This window comes from Periplaneta americana, chromosome 3 (genome assembly GCF_040183065.1).
Source record: "Periplaneta americana isolate PAMFEO1 chromosome 3, P.americana_PAMFEO1_priV1, whole genome shotgun sequence".
NCBI classification, from domain to species: Eukaryota; Metazoa; Arthropoda; class Insecta; order Blattodea; family Blattidae; genus Periplaneta; species Periplaneta americana.
Genome location: NC_091119.1, coordinates 95,900,289 through 95,919,608, shown reverse-complemented (window position 1 = coordinate 95,919,608; position 19,320 = coordinate 95,900,289). Strand labels below are relative to the sequence as shown.

The 19,320-nt window shown below is 35.2% G+C and overlaps 2 protein-coding genes across 2 annotated transcripts; one reads left to right on the top strand and one right to left on the bottom strand.

The window, feature by feature from the left end:
• Window positions 1–317: 317 nt before the first annotated feature.
• l(2)k14505 (ATP synthase mitochondrial F1 complex assembly factor 2 homolog l(2)k14505) lies at window positions 318–8,999 on the top strand. Its single transcript, XM_069821007.1, has 6 exons — window positions 318–496; window positions 5,096–5,286; window positions 5,370–5,480; window positions 6,294–6,474; window positions 7,227–7,342; window positions 7,962–8,999. The coding sequence occupies exons 1-6, from the start codon at window positions 376–378 to the stop codon at window positions 8,088–8,090; spliced, it is 849 nt and encodes a 282-aa protein (XP_069677108.1). The 5' UTR covers window positions 318–375; the 3' UTR covers window positions 8,091–8,999.
• mTTF (mitochondrial transcription termination factor) lies at window positions 7,780–18,898 on the bottom strand. Its single transcript, XM_069821006.1, has 5 exons — window positions 18,198–18,898; window positions 17,697–17,875; window positions 17,513–17,609; window positions 8,538–8,691; window positions 7,780–8,462 (listed from the first exon to the last, which is right to left on the bottom strand). Exons 1-5 carry the CDS (start codon window positions 18,613–18,615, stop codon window positions 8,096–8,098), a joined length of 1,215 nt encoding a protein of 404 aa, XP_069677107.1. The 5' UTR covers window positions 18,616–18,898; the 3' UTR covers window positions 7,780–8,095.
• Between the last annotated feature and the right edge of the window lie 422 nt (window positions 18,899–19,320).

Below are 19,320 nucleotides of genomic sequence, written 5' to 3'. Positions count from 1 at the left end.
ATTTCATATTGGAATCTAGGGGAAAAATGGATTTTCTAGGGATTTTTGAGCAAAGTACATTGGCTACGTTTCTGAACAGTGTACCCAATTCAGCGATTTTCCCACTAGATATGGCGTTTTTCAGTGTTAGTTTAGCGGTTAAAATTTGTGACATTTGTCCTAGATCATATATATGATCTAGGCATTTGTATTGCTCATATAGGGATTTAGCGGGTTTTTTTTAATACTCACAGCGTTAATTTTACATTAACAATATAGCAATTTAGCGGTTTCTGCACTGTTTCTTAGCGGACTTTTAAGAATCGAGTTGGCGACACTGTTTTTGAATTGTGACCGCTGAGCAGTAGACTGCACGTAGAATTTAAAGAATCGAATATGATTAAAACTGCATTTCAAATACTTTCTGTGAGGTGTACTTGTTCTACAAAGGGTTTAACTAATCTCTATACCCACAAACTGTGCTCAAGATATATAATACCAAGCCGTCAATATGCCGGTGAGGCTATCATCAATGTGCATAACCTTATTTTTTTTTTATGATTGTTTTTTGTTTTTTTTTTATCTTTTAACTGTTTTATTTACATCTACATAAATTTAAATGACAGTACGTTCTGTAAAAATGATCTGGTTACACATTACTATTCCGAATTAAGAAACAAAACTACAGGCCTATTATATTTTTGTTTCTAATAAGCTGACTAAAAAATGTTCCTTGGGGTCCTCCTTTATGCAGTTAATATTTAAATTAGCATAGTTTGTTGAAATCGCTATAGTGTACTCAACAGACGGAGCACTATTAACATATATAATAACCAATCGATAGGAAATTTACCTCCAAGTATTCATGATTTGCCGCAAAAAACTTTTTGTAACAACACAGTCAAACTTTAAGGCAGTGGTATAGTCTCCTCGCTGGAGACCATCTCAGCCATGTTATCTTTCTCATTTCCCTTCTCATTATGGCTGTATATAATGTAAGGGTCACTGATTTATTCTTAATTTTACTTATTCTAGTATTTTACGAGTCTTTTTCTGTGAGGTTATTTCATTTGCTATTTCTCATTTTTTGGGATCTCTTAAGATTTCATATTGATTTCAGCTTTTCAGGGTTGCCTCTGCATGCTGCTCTTGCAATTTGCAATTGCAGTCTGACATTGTTGCATCTTTTTCTTTTGCTGGATATTTCTCCTGATGCTGAATTTTGTCGTTCGTGTTCTTGTATTCCACATAGCTGTCTTGTTCTTCAGGTCTTTGCACTACGTCCTTCATTGTCTTTATAGTAGGCCTAATTATTTCTATTGATTTCCGTACAGGTGGTGCCAGAATGTGTTTCTTCTAATTGCATTGGGTTCGATTTTTTTCTGATGTTTGCTTAGTAGGTATGGGTTCAGTGTGCTCCACTGCAAGGGAAGCTGGTTCAGGACTACCTGCAGCCACATTGCTCAGCAGTATTCTCTTTAACACTCACTCTCAATTTGGTTTTTCAGTTAGGACAGTCTTCTTTTACAAAATAAAACTATGGTTGTCCCACATACATTATCTGAGCAGGAAGACTATCAATTTTAATAATTTCAGGAATATGTTGTTTTATTTCCCATTTTTATAGTGTCCTAATTTCGTTGTTTACTGGGAAGAGAAAAGTTGTACTCTGCCATTCATTTGTATTGGCTGCGTTCAGCCGGGACAGCGCTGGGATAGAGATTCATTTTTGCTGAGTTACAGCAGCTGTTACTGGCTGAACAACCAGACTGCAAAATGTCCGCTGTGTTTACAAACAAACACGCCATTGTTCTGTCTACTCCGGCACCATTGGTTGATGTCTACCCCCTCCACTTTCGCCGGCTAGCAGCAGACTTGCAGCGAAAAAAATTTTGCTACGAAAAATGGCAGCCGCTATTCCAGCGCTGTCGGCCAGCAAGGCGTTCAGTGCTGTCGCTATTTGAGTGCTACCTCAGCACTGTCCTGGCTGAACGCAGCCATTAATTGGTTTAACGCTTGTGTCACTATGGAGTTTTGTACTTCTGAGGTAGATATTATACCAGCATTGTAAAAGAGTGGAAATCTGCTGTGCTAATTTTCACTTGTGTGTTTTCACCGTCATATTTAATCAGCACTACCTCTGCGTATGTTTGTAATATTCCTTATGATAAAATGATTTTTCCTATGCACTGAGCTGTACCATGTCCAACTGAACTGATGCTAGATTTAACTGCTGTTGTATCCATAAGTGCATTGCTATGGATCTTGTTGCTGTTGTTTCTGATAGCGTTGACATGATGAAAGGTCGTCATTGTTGTATTCCATTTAAACACAATTACATCATCATCTCTATTTCAATTAATACACTTATATATTTGCCTTCAATAATTAACTTTCTTTTTTCTTTAATGTTTCAAATCACATTATATTGTACATGTTTATTGTATTCAGGACCCTTGTGGTCACCCAAATTCTTTGAGCTGATGTCTTTAATGAATAAATAAATAAGCATTTGCAGACGTGTATTGTCTATTAATATATCTACTGTGGTAGGAACCACGCTAAGCTTTAACCCTTAAATCTAAACATCGATCAGTAGTACATAATTAGAAAAATCCGGTCTGAGACACCTGATGATTTAATCACGTGTTTGCATGGTTATATTTCATCATTTTTGTTGTAGCCTATTTGATACTGTATGTAATTTAATGACATACAAAAATTATATATTGAAAGAAATAAAATATTTACTGACATAAAAATTACAAACTTCAGACTAAAGCAATACTGAAAAAAAGAAAAATAAATAATGTAAGTTAATAGGTAACGGAAGCAAGCAAACTTTGACAAGTGAAATTATAGAACATTGCTGTTGTCTGTTATGTTACAAATGCACAAATAATATTTACACATGTCCCAAGCTAGTTTCATTATAGGCCTACTTATATGCTGCATATCGTAACTGATTACTAAGGTTATCCATTTCATTGCTAAGTCATTCACAGCCTTCATTCATTTGTCATTGCACACGTGATGTAAAATTTTCTGCTACATATAGGGTTGTTATACTTTATGCATTTGTAAGATTTTTTTCTCTTCTTTAAGGATGGACACTTCGAACATGTCTTTCTCTTCTGGAGCTGGAGAAGGCTCGTGTGGCTGCCAAATGAAATTTTGTCTTTTTTCCCAATGAAAAACGGAAATTTCATTTTCTTCATCATGTGAATTATTATTAACTGGAATCTCATGTACATTTTCTATAAGATTTTCAGCGTTTTCATCATCAATATTATTACTTTCCACTTCCGTCTAATCTTTCTTCTCTTTCTTCCTCTCCCTCACACATTACAAAGTCAGGATCGGAATCCGAGTCATCAAATTCCTCTTCATACTCATCTTCACTCATGTTCCACCAGTGTGCAAATTTCTTTTCAAAGTTCTCGTCATTGAAATAAACCCTCTCTTTCTTCGAAGCTGTTGACGATTTACCAGTACCGTACTTGATGTTAACATAGTCCTGAAAAAATGCCCTACAATTAATAAATTATACTATTGAAATAAAAAGAATTGAAAACAAGTTCAGAAAATCATGAAGGATACACAATGCGAAACATCTGATCTTACATACCTAATAGATTTAGTGTGGAATAAGAAACACCCAGTCAGAGGAACCAGCATGATTTCACAAAACAATCCAGAACTCGCAACAATCGCTCAGTAACTAATTAATAACATCTGTGCATTGTAGACAAATGTCTGAAATGAAGGTACTATGGAGGAGAGAGGCGCAGCTCCAATAGTGTTGCCACAATATACAATTCTTTAACGCTTAAGATCTCACAGACCGGTGTTTCAGTTCCACGATTAATAGCAAACCGAACCCAGATTCACATATAAGATTGTGCTACGTTCTGGTGTGCTTCTGGTAATAATTGGATAGCTTACATCAGTTGCTTGTTTATGCAGATGACGTGAATATTGTATGTTAGAAAAAAATCCATAAACTATAAGAGAAAATGCGGGAATTTTACTTGAAGCAAGTAATGAGATAGGTTTGGAAGAAAATTCCGAAAAGATAAAGTATATGATTATGTCTCCTGACTACAACATAGTACGAAATGGAAATATAAAAATTGGAAATTTAAATTTATCATTTGAAGAGGTGGAAAAATTCAAATATCTTGGAGCTACAGTAACAAATATAAATGACACTCGAGAGGAAATTAAACACAGCAGAATAAATATGGGAAATGCCTGTTATTATTCGGTTGAGAAGCTTTTGTCATCTACTCTGCTTTCAAAAAACAAACTTAGAATTTATAAAACAGTTATATTACCAATTGTTTTGTATGATTATGAAACTTGGACTCTCACCTTGAGAAACATAGGTTAAGGGTGTTCAAGATTAAGGTGCTTAGGGAAATATTTGGGGCTAAGAGGGATGAAGTTACAGAAGAGTGGAGAAAGTTACACAACGCAGAACTGCACGCATTGTATTCTTCACCTAATATAATTAGGAACATTAAATCAGACATTTGAGATGGACAGTGCATGTATAGAGTGTTAGTTGGGGAGAACTGAGGGAAAAAGACCTTTGGGGAGGCTGAGACGTAGATGGAAGGATGATATTAAAATGGATTTGAGGGAGGTGGGATATGATGGTAGGAACTGAATTAATCTTGCTCAGTATAGGGAGGACCGATGGAGGGCTTATGTGAGGGTGACAGTGAATGAACCTTCGTGTTCTTTGAAAGCCATTTGTAAGCAAGTAATTCAATACCGCAGTTCAGTTAACACTAGTTGCATATTCCAGGAACCATGCTCTTATGCAATTTCAGGTGGAACACTACGAAAAAGAACTGTGAATACTGAGTTCCAACTGAAGTATGAGAAAAGATTTACACACTGCATTTTATAAAGCGGAAAACTCTATCCGAATAATTTATCTAGCATGAATATTTAGGCCTACAATGGATGAGAAACTTTGACTTAATCTAAATGTGATGTTAATGTGGTACCTTTTTAACACTTGTAAGTGCAGAATGCACATTTAGATCATGGATCAGGGGCTTTTATGTTATTTAAAAATAATTTTGTGTGACCTTCTATGTTACAGCACCAAAAAGATTTTATAGAAGAACAAGCATACTTCACAATGATGGGAAATTCGAAATAACCCTTGATCAGAGAAAGCTTAAGACACCCGGTGGTAATGCATTCATCGTGGACAGTGAGCCACTGGCATTGGCAGTTGCAGCTGAATGGGACGCACAAAAAGAGAAGATCCAGCAGGGCTGCATGCACCTGGTGATCATTCATGTGAAATGTTACTCCCATATTGTATTAATGTTTATAGCTGCCCATCTCATATATTGTTTCATTTATTACAGACTGCTCTTTGCAGCACAGCAATTGACAACCCAAACAGATTAACAAAATTGGACTTGGTTCAACATATACTCAGCTACTTGGACACGGACACCATTCTGTTCCAATCCAGTGTAAGATAAATAAAACTAGAGATTGATTAGAAGGGTATTCACATTACGACAAAAGTAAAATACATTCATATAGCAGCACAAGACTGAGTTCTATTTCAGATATTTATCTACAAAAGTGATGAAGATTTTCATTTAAAAAAAATTCATATAATTTATTAATATTGAACAACATTCTTAAGACCTCATTTGCTTTAAATATCCCCTAGAATAAAAAGGATGAAGTACATGAGAGCGAGTAGTCTGCTTTATGGAGTCAAGTTTAGATTCAAACAGAAAAAGTAAAAAAGAATCAAAATTAAAATAAAAGCAGCATGATATAAATTTTGGACCAGAATAAAAATGGAGATATTTTAAAGTAATTTACAGCAGAATAAATTAATTACAGATTTAAAAAATACATAAATTATTGAAATATGTTTTGAGAATGAAAAGAAACAATCTCTAAAATAATAGGTTATTAACAGGCTGCAGGCGAAAAGAGAGATCTTAAGAAGACTACAGAATGAGATCGAAACAGGTTTTCTAAATCAAATTTTGTATTATTGATCACGACAGTGAGTGTGATTTATCTACAATTGAATTCCAGGAAGACTTTCGATTAATGGTAAATAAATTCATAACTAAAAAAAGTTATTATTCTATTATTGGGCAAGATTAAACAACAGCACAAAGGCCCATGTTAAATCAAAATTCGGAAAGATGATTAGCCATTGTAATGTGAGATCACTTCTAATGCCCCAGAACAGCATATTGCATGACATGTCTCGTGTTTTCTGCGTACTCTTTGTTGGCATTGTGGCTATGGTGTTGCAGGAAGCAGACGAACTGTACGATCTTCAGCAGCAGGAGTGGAGTCCTGTGCTCCAGTGGTTCTGCAGGAGATATGACGTGCAGATTGGTGCCACAAGAGATATCGCAGGCCCTAAAATCAGTCAGGAAACCAAGAGCAAGCTTGTGAGGCACCTCTCTTCATATAACTTCTGGGCTATCCATGGTATGCATCCTTGATAGATACCCTATGTAGCAACTTTGAAGCAAGTTTTCCCCCTTTATCATTCCACCATTATGTCATTATTGATATATATTTCTCCTCCTTTCCCCGTTGAAGAATGAATATACAAAGAAAACATTGTTCCATATCCCTGAACTTTATGTATCCATTCCTTCGAATTTTTACTCTTAAAATTGCAACTAAAATTTACCAAACAGGGCTTGTGTTTGTTTCATTGTCACTAGAGCATGTGCTTTTATCATAAATTAGTTTCTCATCATTATTAGGCCCATTTATATTTATAAAAATTGCCAGTCTTGGCGACAACAAAATTAATAGCTTTTGGTACGATGTAAATTTAAAGCACTCCATTTTTCCAGTGTTAACAGTTTCATATTCAAACAAAGTGTTTGCTGTTGTGTCACACTGAAATCTGCTTGATGCGGATTTTTACAAAAGCTATTATAATTTATTTTGAATTTAAGTGTGACCTCTGAGAAAAAGATTTAAAATCAGGTATTTAATTAGTACTATTTTCAAACAAAGATTGAGATGCAAATCATACAAAAATAGTTACATTATATCATGTTTGACTACTATCAAATTTTCTGGGATGCTGTGTTTTTATAATAGTGTCAGGAAGTGGTATTCTATGAAGACACAAGTAAATCACTGCCTATACTCTTCGAAAATATTTGTGATAGATCCTGTTACCCTTCGTAGAAAATAATACAATTCTCATTTTATTTTCCCAGGTTTTGGCTTTGGCGTGGAAGCAGTCAAGTCTGTGATCTTGATGCTGTGTTGTGTTGAAAGGCACATCAGTGTTGAGAAGGCTGTACTACTGTCCAGGCTCGAGGAAGAGTTTCAGGTGTGTGCCAACATTTTTACTACAGTTCTACATGTCTGTTTCTAGAACAGATAAGTGCAAGTTGCCACTTACCTAGAGGTCTAATACATAGTAGTGAGGAGTTGAATGGTTTTCTGCCACATGGCATCATTTTATCTTATGTGAGAAAAAAGAGTAAATCGTCATTTAATTACGAGTACGATATTTCATGTGCATCAATGCCACTTGAATTAACTTGCAGATATTGAGTAAGAATAAAATTCGTCTAATACAGTGCAGACAGTTTATCTTTCTACACTTGCATGTGTGCAGCTGTGTTGTGCACTGCCGCTTCTGCTCTACATCCGTGAGCATGAAAAGATAAAATGTATGCACCATAGTTTAAAAGAGATCACTATACAACATGTCAAAATGGCTTTTCTGTTGATGGATACTGAAACTGTATATTTTTAAGGAAATTTCGAAATTAATTTTTTATTTTGCAGCATTACAATTCTTTCTCCTTACACTTCCTATAATGGAAATGCAAAAAATGAAGTCATATAAAATGTTTGTTTGAAATAAAAAATCATTCTCTTATTCAAAGAAAATGTGTTTCAGCACATAAAATTACAAACCATTCTAATTTCACTGTTATCAGAGTGGGCACTGGGGCCGTGTGGAGTGGGCTCATGATCTGAACCAGCAGGAGACACAGGCTCGACTGGCTGCAGCTGTGCTCTTCGTCCACCTCAACTCGTCCTCCACGTTTGTACAATCCAAGCAGTAGTGTTGTCATAGAGACTTCTTGCTCATGACGTGCTCTAGGAACTGTTTGTACTCGCGCCGACTCTTGCACAGCACGATGAGTGTGGGGGGATTGTATCCATGGTCCCGCAGTTCTCTGAGGCGTGCCTTGGATGTCTCGAGACTATGCAGCAAGATACGAGGCACCTGACACACATGCTGTGGGGTGTAGCCTTCCTCATACACGAAGTCCAGCACATCCTTCAGCTTGGACACATGCACTGACAATATGGAAGTGTACTTGGAAGTTATATACTGTACAGTATCCATGTTGCATTGCAGACGTCCACACAGGTAGTCGAGCACCGAGCTGTCTCCCAGCAGTTGTCTTCGCAGCACTTCCCTACGCAGCGTGCTGTGCAGATATGACCGAAATTATTCACTTCATAAGCAGAATTCAAGTTGAAATACTTATTGACATGGTGCTTACTTGGCAAATGCTTTATTTGACGAGCGGAGCATCCACGGCTTGATGGTCCTGATGCCTGCTTCACGTGCCGTCTGAAGTCGGCTAGCTATGCTGTCAGTGTTGTATCGGAAGACCCACATGTCTCTCAAGATGTGTTTTGAAGAGACTCCGCCCTCTGCAATTAATAGTAGCATATAACAGCTGACACAGAGCAACAGCATGTATTACCAGTTCTCTGAACAATTCATCTACTTTTTCCAACAAAATGACTGAATACATTGAAGTTAAACATGTATTAATTTCAAATACAAGTTTGGTGAACTAGCTTATAAACTATTGTTTACTTAAAAATAACTGATTACATAATAAACACTTATTGTATGTCAAAACAAGTGTCTGTACGTAAGAGTTCTGATGAAGAAATGTAACTATTTCATAGTCAAACAAAAAAAAAATAGTGTAAGTAAACGCAAATGAAGTCCATATGATTTTTAATCCTTTTTACAGGGCATGAAGGCTCACAGGATAGCGGGACTTTAAGACTCCCACCCAGCGAATAGGGATTATAAAGCATGGACACTGAGCGAATTTTCCTGTGTTTTGTTTCTCTGTGCGCCAGCGTTTAGTTCCACTTTCAAGCGCTAGAGGTTAGTGTAATCGAGCATACACTAAGATAATAATTGAGTATAGAGTTGAGACATAGGATCCAAACATCGCCTACCTTATTGCATAATCCAGTAACGCTTTGCTTCAAATAAATACAAGTTAACAGCTTTTCCTTATTTCTCAATGACAAATTAGTAGTAATAATAATTTTTTACATTTCAGATATAATAAATTATATTATAAAATATAATATATTATAAAATTATGTATCAAATTCGTTTAATATTTGTATATAATATAACATATATAATATATATGGCTTTACTTCTCATAAGAGTTTTGTTTTTCCATTTTCACTGCTATCAAATCATTACATATTTTAATTGTTGTTGGGGTCAACGTCTCAACTCTCATTATAAAGGAACTCTAGAGTCTAGACATTACAGTTAATGACGGATTTATTATTTTATGGATCCAATTTATATTATTTGAGTACATAATGTACCTAGATGTATTAATTATGTATTATATTTCCTCTGTGTCGACTGCTAGCTGGTGTGATGTCAGCGCCAACTCTAGGGAGAAAGCAAAATCTCACGCTCTAGCTGGCTTGAAGGTCATTGAAATCAGTCTGGCTACATCAAAGGTACCGACGCGAAGTGTCCATTCTTTATAATCCCTATTCGCTGTCCCACCTTTTCAATCAGTAGTAGTAGTAATAGTTCTAAGGACTTGTCATTTTTACTCCTACAGAAATATTTCTGGCACTAATTTTTGTTAGGGGCTGAGTGAATCCTAATGTCATTGTGTGCTCAGAAGGATTAGATCAATGGAGAAAATCCATGACTTCATTGGGAATCGGACTCATGACCTTTTGGTTTGGAACACGCCAATTGCCCATATGTGGTAGTGCTGGTAGTAGTAGATAAATGGTAATGAAAATGAGCGCACAGTTCATTTAAATGTACTCATACTGCTGTGAATGTCAAGAATGATCATCTGTTGAACCAACACCAGACATTCACAAGTAGCGGAACTCTGCTCATGTGGTCAGCATGATTTAAGGCTACTTAGGACAACTATGACACAAGGGAGATACTCTCATTTCCTATGGGACATAAATCTCCTCTTCCCTGGAGATGTTACCTTTTTGCCAGCAGCAAAAGACGCCAAAAACTCAATTGATTTCGATACATATTTTGATTTCACTTTTAGATCATTCAAATAATTCCAACGTTAAAGTATTTGTGATTGCTATCATATCATTTTAAAGAAACAAACATAAAATCAGAAGTCTGAAAGTCTAGTATTCCAGAATAATAGGACAAATTTGAATAGAAGTCCTTAGTCTGTCACCTTGAATGTTGTAAAATTATATAGCAATCGCACTGAAGTAGAAGAATAATCATTATTACAGCATTTTTATAGACTTTTTTGCATTTTATTCTTGTAAAATTTTGTTCGAAATCAGTCTTTAGTTATTCATCCTGATGAGGTATATTTTAAAAGAACAGAGTTCAGAATATATTATCGTCCTCTGACGGATTGCCTATATAAATATGATGTAATATAGATTCTGCCCATAGTATGTTTTTAATTGCAGTCATAATTTGAATCTTCGCCTCTAAATTATTCTCTCTCTCTACTTTCAGAGTGATAGGACTAAAGGTAGCATGAGGTATATATCTTCTTTTTGATTATTTGACTGTAGTATATTAGCAAATGATTCTTCATAAGGCTTTCCTTTTCTCCTTTCATGTATTAGGCCTAATGGCCTGTCAGTCCCACTGCACTGTTTTAGTGGATGGCCCAAAGATCTTTTTCGTCATTGATTACAACTCAGCATTTGACAGGGTATTCTTTCAGAAGTCATTCTAAGGACATGAAATCTCTATATGGTTCTATAATTTAGAATGTTTCCTAAAATTGGATCAATTTTTAACTCTTTTAAAATGTCAGTATTTTTATTCTTGCCAAATTCGGTGTAATTTTAAAAACATATTCCACTGGCAGTAATTCAGGGTTCATCATATTTCACTTCACTATCATATATGAAAATTGCAATCATCGTTTTTTTTATTTTTCGGCATAAAATGTGAGTTTGGTTCTTTGTATTTCGGAATATGTATGATAACTTTCTGTGTTAAATTTATATTTCATCTAACAATGCTGCGTCAGTTGCTGTAGATCTGGACTTAATACAAAGAGTCTCAACAAATGTTGACATAACATGCATCAGGTGGTAAGCAGATCATTGCATATGTAGTTGCCACTGCGAACTGTCCTGTTCTGGTGGCAAGTAGAGGTATGTGCAACTTGGTTTCGATAAGTTCGCACAAACCAATTGTGAGGTGGCAGTTTATTTTTGTCTAATCTTTTGTGTTGTGCAATGGTTGCATATTCACTGTGTGTTCAAAATGTACATGAAGAATATACAATTGTAATGACAGAACAAGGCGAATATTTAGACATAACTTTCCTGACAAACCAATTCTATGTAAAAACGAAACATTAAGTTTAGTGGGTATGTTTATCAAAACAGCTTCTGTGAATAACAGGAAAAGCCAACAAAAACCTCTTGTACCTACTCAAGAAAAGAGGATGTGAATTATCAGAAGAAATGGGCAACACTCCCAGCAGTGACTGGAAGGAGAGTGAGTACTGAATTCTGTTATTTAATATGTAGTACCTAAGTTTTAATCCAGTGAAGCTAAGTGTTCATGGAGACAAACAGCAGCAGTAGCTTTGGAGTCTTACCACTAATTGGTTGACATACATTGGATTTTTTTTTTTTTTTCGGAACATACATATTTCTTTCTTTCTCTTTAATACTGTCTGGCAGCAGTATATTTTTGTGTGACTATATGCACGTGAAAATAAATAAATAAAAAACTGTCTGATCTATAATTTCAAATTTGGTATGATAGTACATGTTAACTGTGTGAATGTATAATAAAAATTAGAAAAAGATTGCTTATATATATATATATATATATATATATATATAACCTGAAAATTTTAGCCCTAGCCACCCTCAAAATAAAATAAAAAACAAAAACCCACCTGCTTCTTTATTTTCTGGCTACAGTTCGCTCCATCCCATTCCATAGTGTCGTGGTGTAAGACATCATGCCTATTACTTGCATTACAGAATGCACGTTGGTTCGAATCCTCATGAGGGAGGAATTTTCTCATGGAATTTCGGTCAGTGTATGGGACCAGTGCCCACCCAGCATCGTGATGACACTGGGAAGCTACAATTGGGGGAATCATTGTGTTAACCACATGATACCTCTGTTCTGGTTGGATGATCATTCAACTCTGCTGGGGTTTGTGGACATGAGGCCAGCAGCCAGCTGATTGGCTTCGACCCTTCATCGGCTGCTGTGCCATGGATTTTACAATTAACTCCATCTTCATATTACATCTGAACATATTTCTTCAATTAATTGGTTGATTTTTTGTTTTGCAATATTATGTTCTTATGTATTCACTGATTATAGAACTTTTGGAGTTGGAGCATAACTGTCATGGTCTATGGATTAACAAGTGCCAAAATACCACCTCTATATCATCAATTTCACAGACAATAGATAAGATGAAGTGCATGCAGTTATTATGTAACAGATTTAAAACAAATTAATTGTATGTGTGCGCATTGTGACAAACTAAATTGTCTTGTTGTACATTGCTGTTGACAACAGTTCATATAGTTATCATTATGTAACAGATTTAAAATAAATTAATTATATGTGTGTGCATTATGACAAACTAAACTGTCCTATCATTGAACAAGTTGTATATTGCTGTTGACAACAGGATAGTTGGCCGACAGTTAAGTTGCATATGTGCACTAACCCTTACTATGTTTTGTGTCCCTGAGCTGTATTAGTCCTGTTAGTCCTTACTCAAAATATATAAAAATTTTCTCTTTGTTCAAAATTAATAATTTAAGTATCTTATAAATACCTTTGGAGAGGCCGAGACGTAGATAGGAGGATAATATTAAAATGGATTTGAGGGAGGTGGAATATGATGATAGAGACTGGATTAATGTTGCACAGGATAGGGACTGATGGCGGGCTTATGTGAGGGCGGAAATGAACCTGCGGGTTCCTTAAAAGCCATTTGTAAGTAAGTATCTTATAAATACATACATACATACAGTGGGATTATTTCCTTGATGTCCTGCTATCAACAAGTCCCATGCAGCAGGCAAGGCAGAGCCATACTCCCAAAAATGCTTCACAAGCAAGGCTATGAGCACATTGTGTGTTTAATCATAATTCGTAACCTGTCTTGAGAAGCCACTGCTCTATTACGTTGTCTCAGGTTCCTGAAGGCTGAAGTATTAATTTATGTAATATTGACAAACACTAAGTACACAACAGAGCAACAGATATTTATGTACAATGAGTATGTGAAAGTAATGTCGGCTAGAGAAATAAGAAGACGAGTTTTAAGATGTTGGTCTGTGAAGTGCCCTAAGTGCTCAAGTAACAACATGAACCGGTTTTTTTTATTGACACAAGTGATTCTGAAGATACAGACAACAAATACTGAATCCATCTTTTCGAACACTTAATTACGAATAGTCGACATGTCATCTTACAATAAGTTTATTTTAATATACATACAGCCATGGCTTCAATATATGAAATAACAATGGCGCTTGGAATGTGGTTAGACTATTAGTATTGAATTATGGCCATCCCACAATTTGACCCCATGCTATATTTACCGACATTTGCGGGGAAACCTGAAAGACGAAATTTACAAAAGCACAAGTTGAGAAAATAAATAAGGCAATATTAGGAGAGAGTCTGCATCAATTTCAAGCAGTGAACTTCCCTGTGTAAACAATTTTTACGAATGTACCAAGAATGACTATATGCAAACAGGCAACATTTCCTGTTCATGTTGCAACCTGTTTGCTGTATTTTCCAGGCCCACGCAATCAACATGGGAGTGTGGCTTGACATGATTGACTACACCCCAACTCTGGCTACTAGCAACAGGCATCTATAATCAATCAGTCAATCTTCTTAATGTATCCAGCTGTTTGCTGGCAACATAAAGTCCACTATAGTCCACTGTAGTCTATTCAGTTGTTGTTTTTCACGAGAAATGAGGGGTATTTTGATCGGCGTTCATTATAGATGGGTACTCACCTTGTCGTGGTGAGGGGGCTTAAACTTGTTGTTTAAGCTAACAAGTAACAAAGAGGTACCCACAGAAGCTGCATTAACACCAACGCAGTCCCACTATATTTTTCACTGTTTATGATTCATGGAGACCCTCAGTGTAAAATTCTCAGGAGGTAAAATAGTCCCTCAATCGGATCTCCGGGTAGGGACTGCACTGAGAGATGCCAAGAATCGTACTAAAGTACTTATTTGGAACATCAAAAGTCACAGGCATCTATAATGAACACCAATCAAAATACCCCTCATTTCTCGTGAAAAACAACAACTGAATAGACTACAGTAGACTTTATGTTGTCAGCAAACAGTTGGATACATTAAGAAGATTGATTGATTGATTGATGATTACGATTGTATGAGAGGGTACATTTAAACAAAATGATTAACTTCTCTCCTATCTAACAGATATTAATAAAACTTTACACAGGAGTTCTGGTAGCATATACTATGTTTCGTGTACAAACTCTTGATTACATTTATATAAGAGGAACTATACCGCACACTCATGGATGAATGTCTGTTTGAAGGCTCTGTATTTTCTTCAAGAACCTTGAACTATATCATACAAGAGTTACAGCTACAGTATACAAAACCAACTTTCTTGCAAAGCACGATTGTTCTTTCGAAGTCTCTGTGACAAGGAATTCTATCAGTTTGCGCTTAGCTTTGCCACTACCTTCATAAAAAGATTTACATGATCATATTACTTTTGAAGAATAAGCAGTAGGCTCAGTGGTATAAAGTGGTTTCGATAATTCTGTGGTACATGTAAGAAATTCTACTTCACAATTTAACCAAACCTGGTTTTCAATAAAAGCATGTGCTAGTCCCTATTCACCTGTTTGCAGGACTTCCGAAAATCAGATTTAAATAGTTTTTATATATATATATATATATATATATATATATATATATATATATATATATATAATTTAAAATTGGAAACACTGCAGTCCTGTAATCTAAATTTTTTTCTGTTCATTTTAATGGCCCTTTTTTTCCCCGCAGCACTTCAAATAGTTCCATGTGGGTTATAACAGATAAATCACTTTTTCCTTTTCTGCTCGACATCATCTTGCCTGAAAGAAATTAATATTTCGATATTATATGAATAAATTAAATGCAGGAATAATTAAATAATAAGAACGAACTTAAAACGTCTATTGCTCTATGAAATATAGTGTAATTATTATTATGATAGCATAGTAACTTCAATTACATCTCACTCGCAAGGCCTTCAACTAATATCAGTACTGTAACGAATGGCATGTATCTTACAAACCCACAGGTTACCGCACTTAGCACTGTAAATGTTTTGAAGTTCAAGGGATGTTGTAAGGCACAAAAAAAGTTTCGTCGATCTGTTATTTTTAAAAGTCTAGGATATCAATATTCACAATAAACACAAAATTATTACTTTTTCTTTAATGACTGTCAGTCATCAGCATGTACATACGAGTTTCTGTATTTCGTCCAATATTATGTTAAAATATGCTATATACCTTAAGTTAAAACTTGCAATAGAAATTTAACATTTAGTTCTTCATATTGTCGAACATACCCCCTTTTTCTTTCACACTGAATAACTGTCTCATACTACATGCAGGATCAGCTGTCTGCAGGTCCAACTTCATGATAACATGGTACTGATATACCGCTATTTATTGTAGTTTAGATTATGCTTTACAAAGGTTCAGTATGTTTGCAATACTACCTCATCAATAAAACGCAATTTCATGAGAGTAACCAAATTTGTCCCACTAGATTCGCGTTTCGAACCACTGTGTGTTGATGTTCTATGTAGGCTAGATAACTTCGAAAGATTTTAGATCAGTTGTGAATAAACTCGACAAAGATGATGATGCTTCTTCAATGAAGATTCTTCAAAATTCATTAAACAAATTCTTAAAAAAAAAAATTCTGTGTACTCTTTTTTTGTTAATTCAAGTTTTTGTGCAATCCTAAAAGACTTGAAGAAACAACAAATCTCTTAACAGAGACTATTAAAGAATGGGATGATAGTGAGTGGAAAATCAATTTCCTGATAGATCCAAATATGGACACCTTAAAACAAAAATTAAAATTCGTTTTTGAAAAAAGTTGTTGTTGTTTTCTAATGCCAGGCGTTTGACAATAAAGTCATTTGACCTCTTGCACTCCAATATTTTTTAAAGATATTGTCATCGTTAGCCACTGAAGCACAGATTTTGAGGTGTTCTGAATCCATTTCTTGATTTGAATTGCACAATTGGCAGTTAGGGGACTGATATATTCTAATTCTATGCAGGTGCTTGCCCAAAACAGTCATGGCCTGTTCCCAATCTAAATGCAGCAACAGACGATTTGTGTGGTAAGTCGGGAATTAACTGTGGATTATGATGCAGGGAGTTCCATTTTTTCCCTTGAGATTATGTTATCAAATTTTGTTTGTTGAAGTCTAAGTATGTAGATTTAATAAATCTTTTCACAGAGTAATACGTAGATTTAGTAACATGTCTCTAAGTAGCAGTGCTGCCCTTCTTTGCTAAAGCATCCGCATTCTCGTTTCCTAGAATTCCACAATGGAATACAATTCTTTTATTGAGTGTTATTAATTGGGAGAGCATTTTAGTTATTTCCGTTGTTTGAGATGAAGGTGTGTCTAGAGACTATTGATAGAATAGCTGCTTTGGAATCTGACAATATAACTGCATTTTTAAATTTAAATTTAAGATTCCTGAGACTTTCACTTGAAAAAAAGTCAGACTTAAGATAAAGCATGAAATTGCCAAAGTTTTAGAAGGTGAACCAATAGATAATGATATACCTCTGAAGTATGCCAGACTGACTGAACATTGAACGGCAGGTATTTTCACAATATCAAGCTGTATTCCAAGACAATCAGCTCAGATTTTTAATGGAGAACTTGGAGATGGCATTCACTGTTCACTATAATACCTTTTCAACAAATAATGAGGCGTAATTGGTGAGTAGGCCTACTTGTCATTCATTTACCTCAAAGAAGACCAGTGAGTACATGATATTTTGAAAGAAATACTCTTATTTTGAACTTTTTAGCAAATATTTTTCAATTTTTTTTTCCAGAACCTAAAAATCCATTCCCTAGTGATAGCAGTTGGCAGGGATACATAGAAAATAAACATATTGTAGTTGCTCCCAGTAGCTTCATACTGGTGTCGTACATACGTATTAATAAGTCCATTATGGCTGAGAAGCGATCAAATGGAATGAAGTACAGGAACATATGCTTCCTAAACAGCTCGCACATCTCCATCAGGCTACACTGTAATATATAAAACACAACGACGAATGAAGTACAGAAGCACAATAAGATAATACCACATGAATGAAATAAAAGTGTCAATTGTACCTGTAATTTGTAGCTTGCATACTTTATGCGGCTGCCATGGGGTACTGCAGCACATTCGCTTTCCGCCAATTGTGCGAATTCTCCGAGTTGGCTACAAGACAGCTGCAAAAGCGGTATACTTGAAACCACGTCGTCCAACTGCATCCGCTGGAGCAAGATTAGCTTGGTGGAGAATGTGCCTGTAGGACCATCATTATGGAAAGAAGAACAAATCGTATAATGTATTGCATTTTTAGCTTAGGAAGCTTCATTAGTTTCTCTAGCAGTTGAATATTGCCTTTTTCTTAAAGAAAAAACCTAGACCAGTCTCTCCTTCACATGATGTCGATATCCAAGAGCTTTAAAAATTATAAACATTTTTTATTACAAAATTGGGCCAATCTTCAATATCGCCCCATACCGCACAAAGTTAGTGGGTTAGTTGAGAAGATTATTTAAGCAAAGGAATTGTGTAGTGTGGGGGTATACCGAAGTTTCACCCAAAATTGCTATTAAACTTACCTGTTTTGTAGGTTATTAGCCATGGATTCTGGGAAAGTACGTCTGTTGAAAACCCCATTTCTTTCAAAACTTCAACATTAGACTGTGCATTTTTCACACTCACAAATTTTAGAGCTGGCCACTTCTCTACCACCTTCCTAACTTCTTTTAGAGTATAACCAAATAACTCTTGCAAGTACGAAAGTGTTTCTTGCTTGTTAAACTCATTCCTCTGTATACATGTCTCATAATCAACATACTGTTCATGATCACATTCTTCATAGTCAGTTGAGCATATCTTCCGTACTGTCGGATCATATAATACACTGGATCTATCGTTAGTGCAAAGTGAAGAGAGGTTAAAGAATCGAACTCGATTTAACGAATTAAAATATGAAATACTGATAGTTCTACTTAAAAATACAATTATAGGTCCCATTATTGAGAAGAAATACAACCCTTAACTATTTCAACTACTATAATACATTATCATTATAATAAAAAATAATTACACCACCACTAGAATTTGAACATCACAGCTTAATTTTCCGGTGCCTAATTGTTTTTAACAGCTAAACTAACTTTCAGACTGTATACTTTTTCTTTTCTACTCTAATAAACAGGCATACCCATTTTTTTTTTTTTTGTTCAATATTCAGAAACATCACAATATTCACCGATATGATTGAGGTTAGGGTTATACATACACATGCTATAACAACCAGCGTTGCCAACAGTACAAAATTTTTCTAACTAAAAACGGAGTCAAAAACAACTAAACTCATGTGCTAAACTAGAAGTCACTTTTCTTTTCGCAACTTTAATTCAAATAATGTTAGTTATATTAAACAATTAGGCATAAAGGTATTGTGTTAGTTCACCCAGAAATCAATGGTTAGCAAGTCATCCATATCATCATCAGTGATTTCCAGTTGTTTCCCCCTCCCCCGACATTCAACAATTAATGACAAAATGTCAAAACAAGTATTTTCTGTCTTTTCATGATTGTTGAATTTACAGGAATAATTTACTAATATTGTTCATGTCCACCACTCAATATGATTGAAACTGAGATTAGTGTATATGTTAAGAAGTCAGGAACTGTGGGACACTTTAAAAAGATTTTGGAGATCTATGTTTCTTA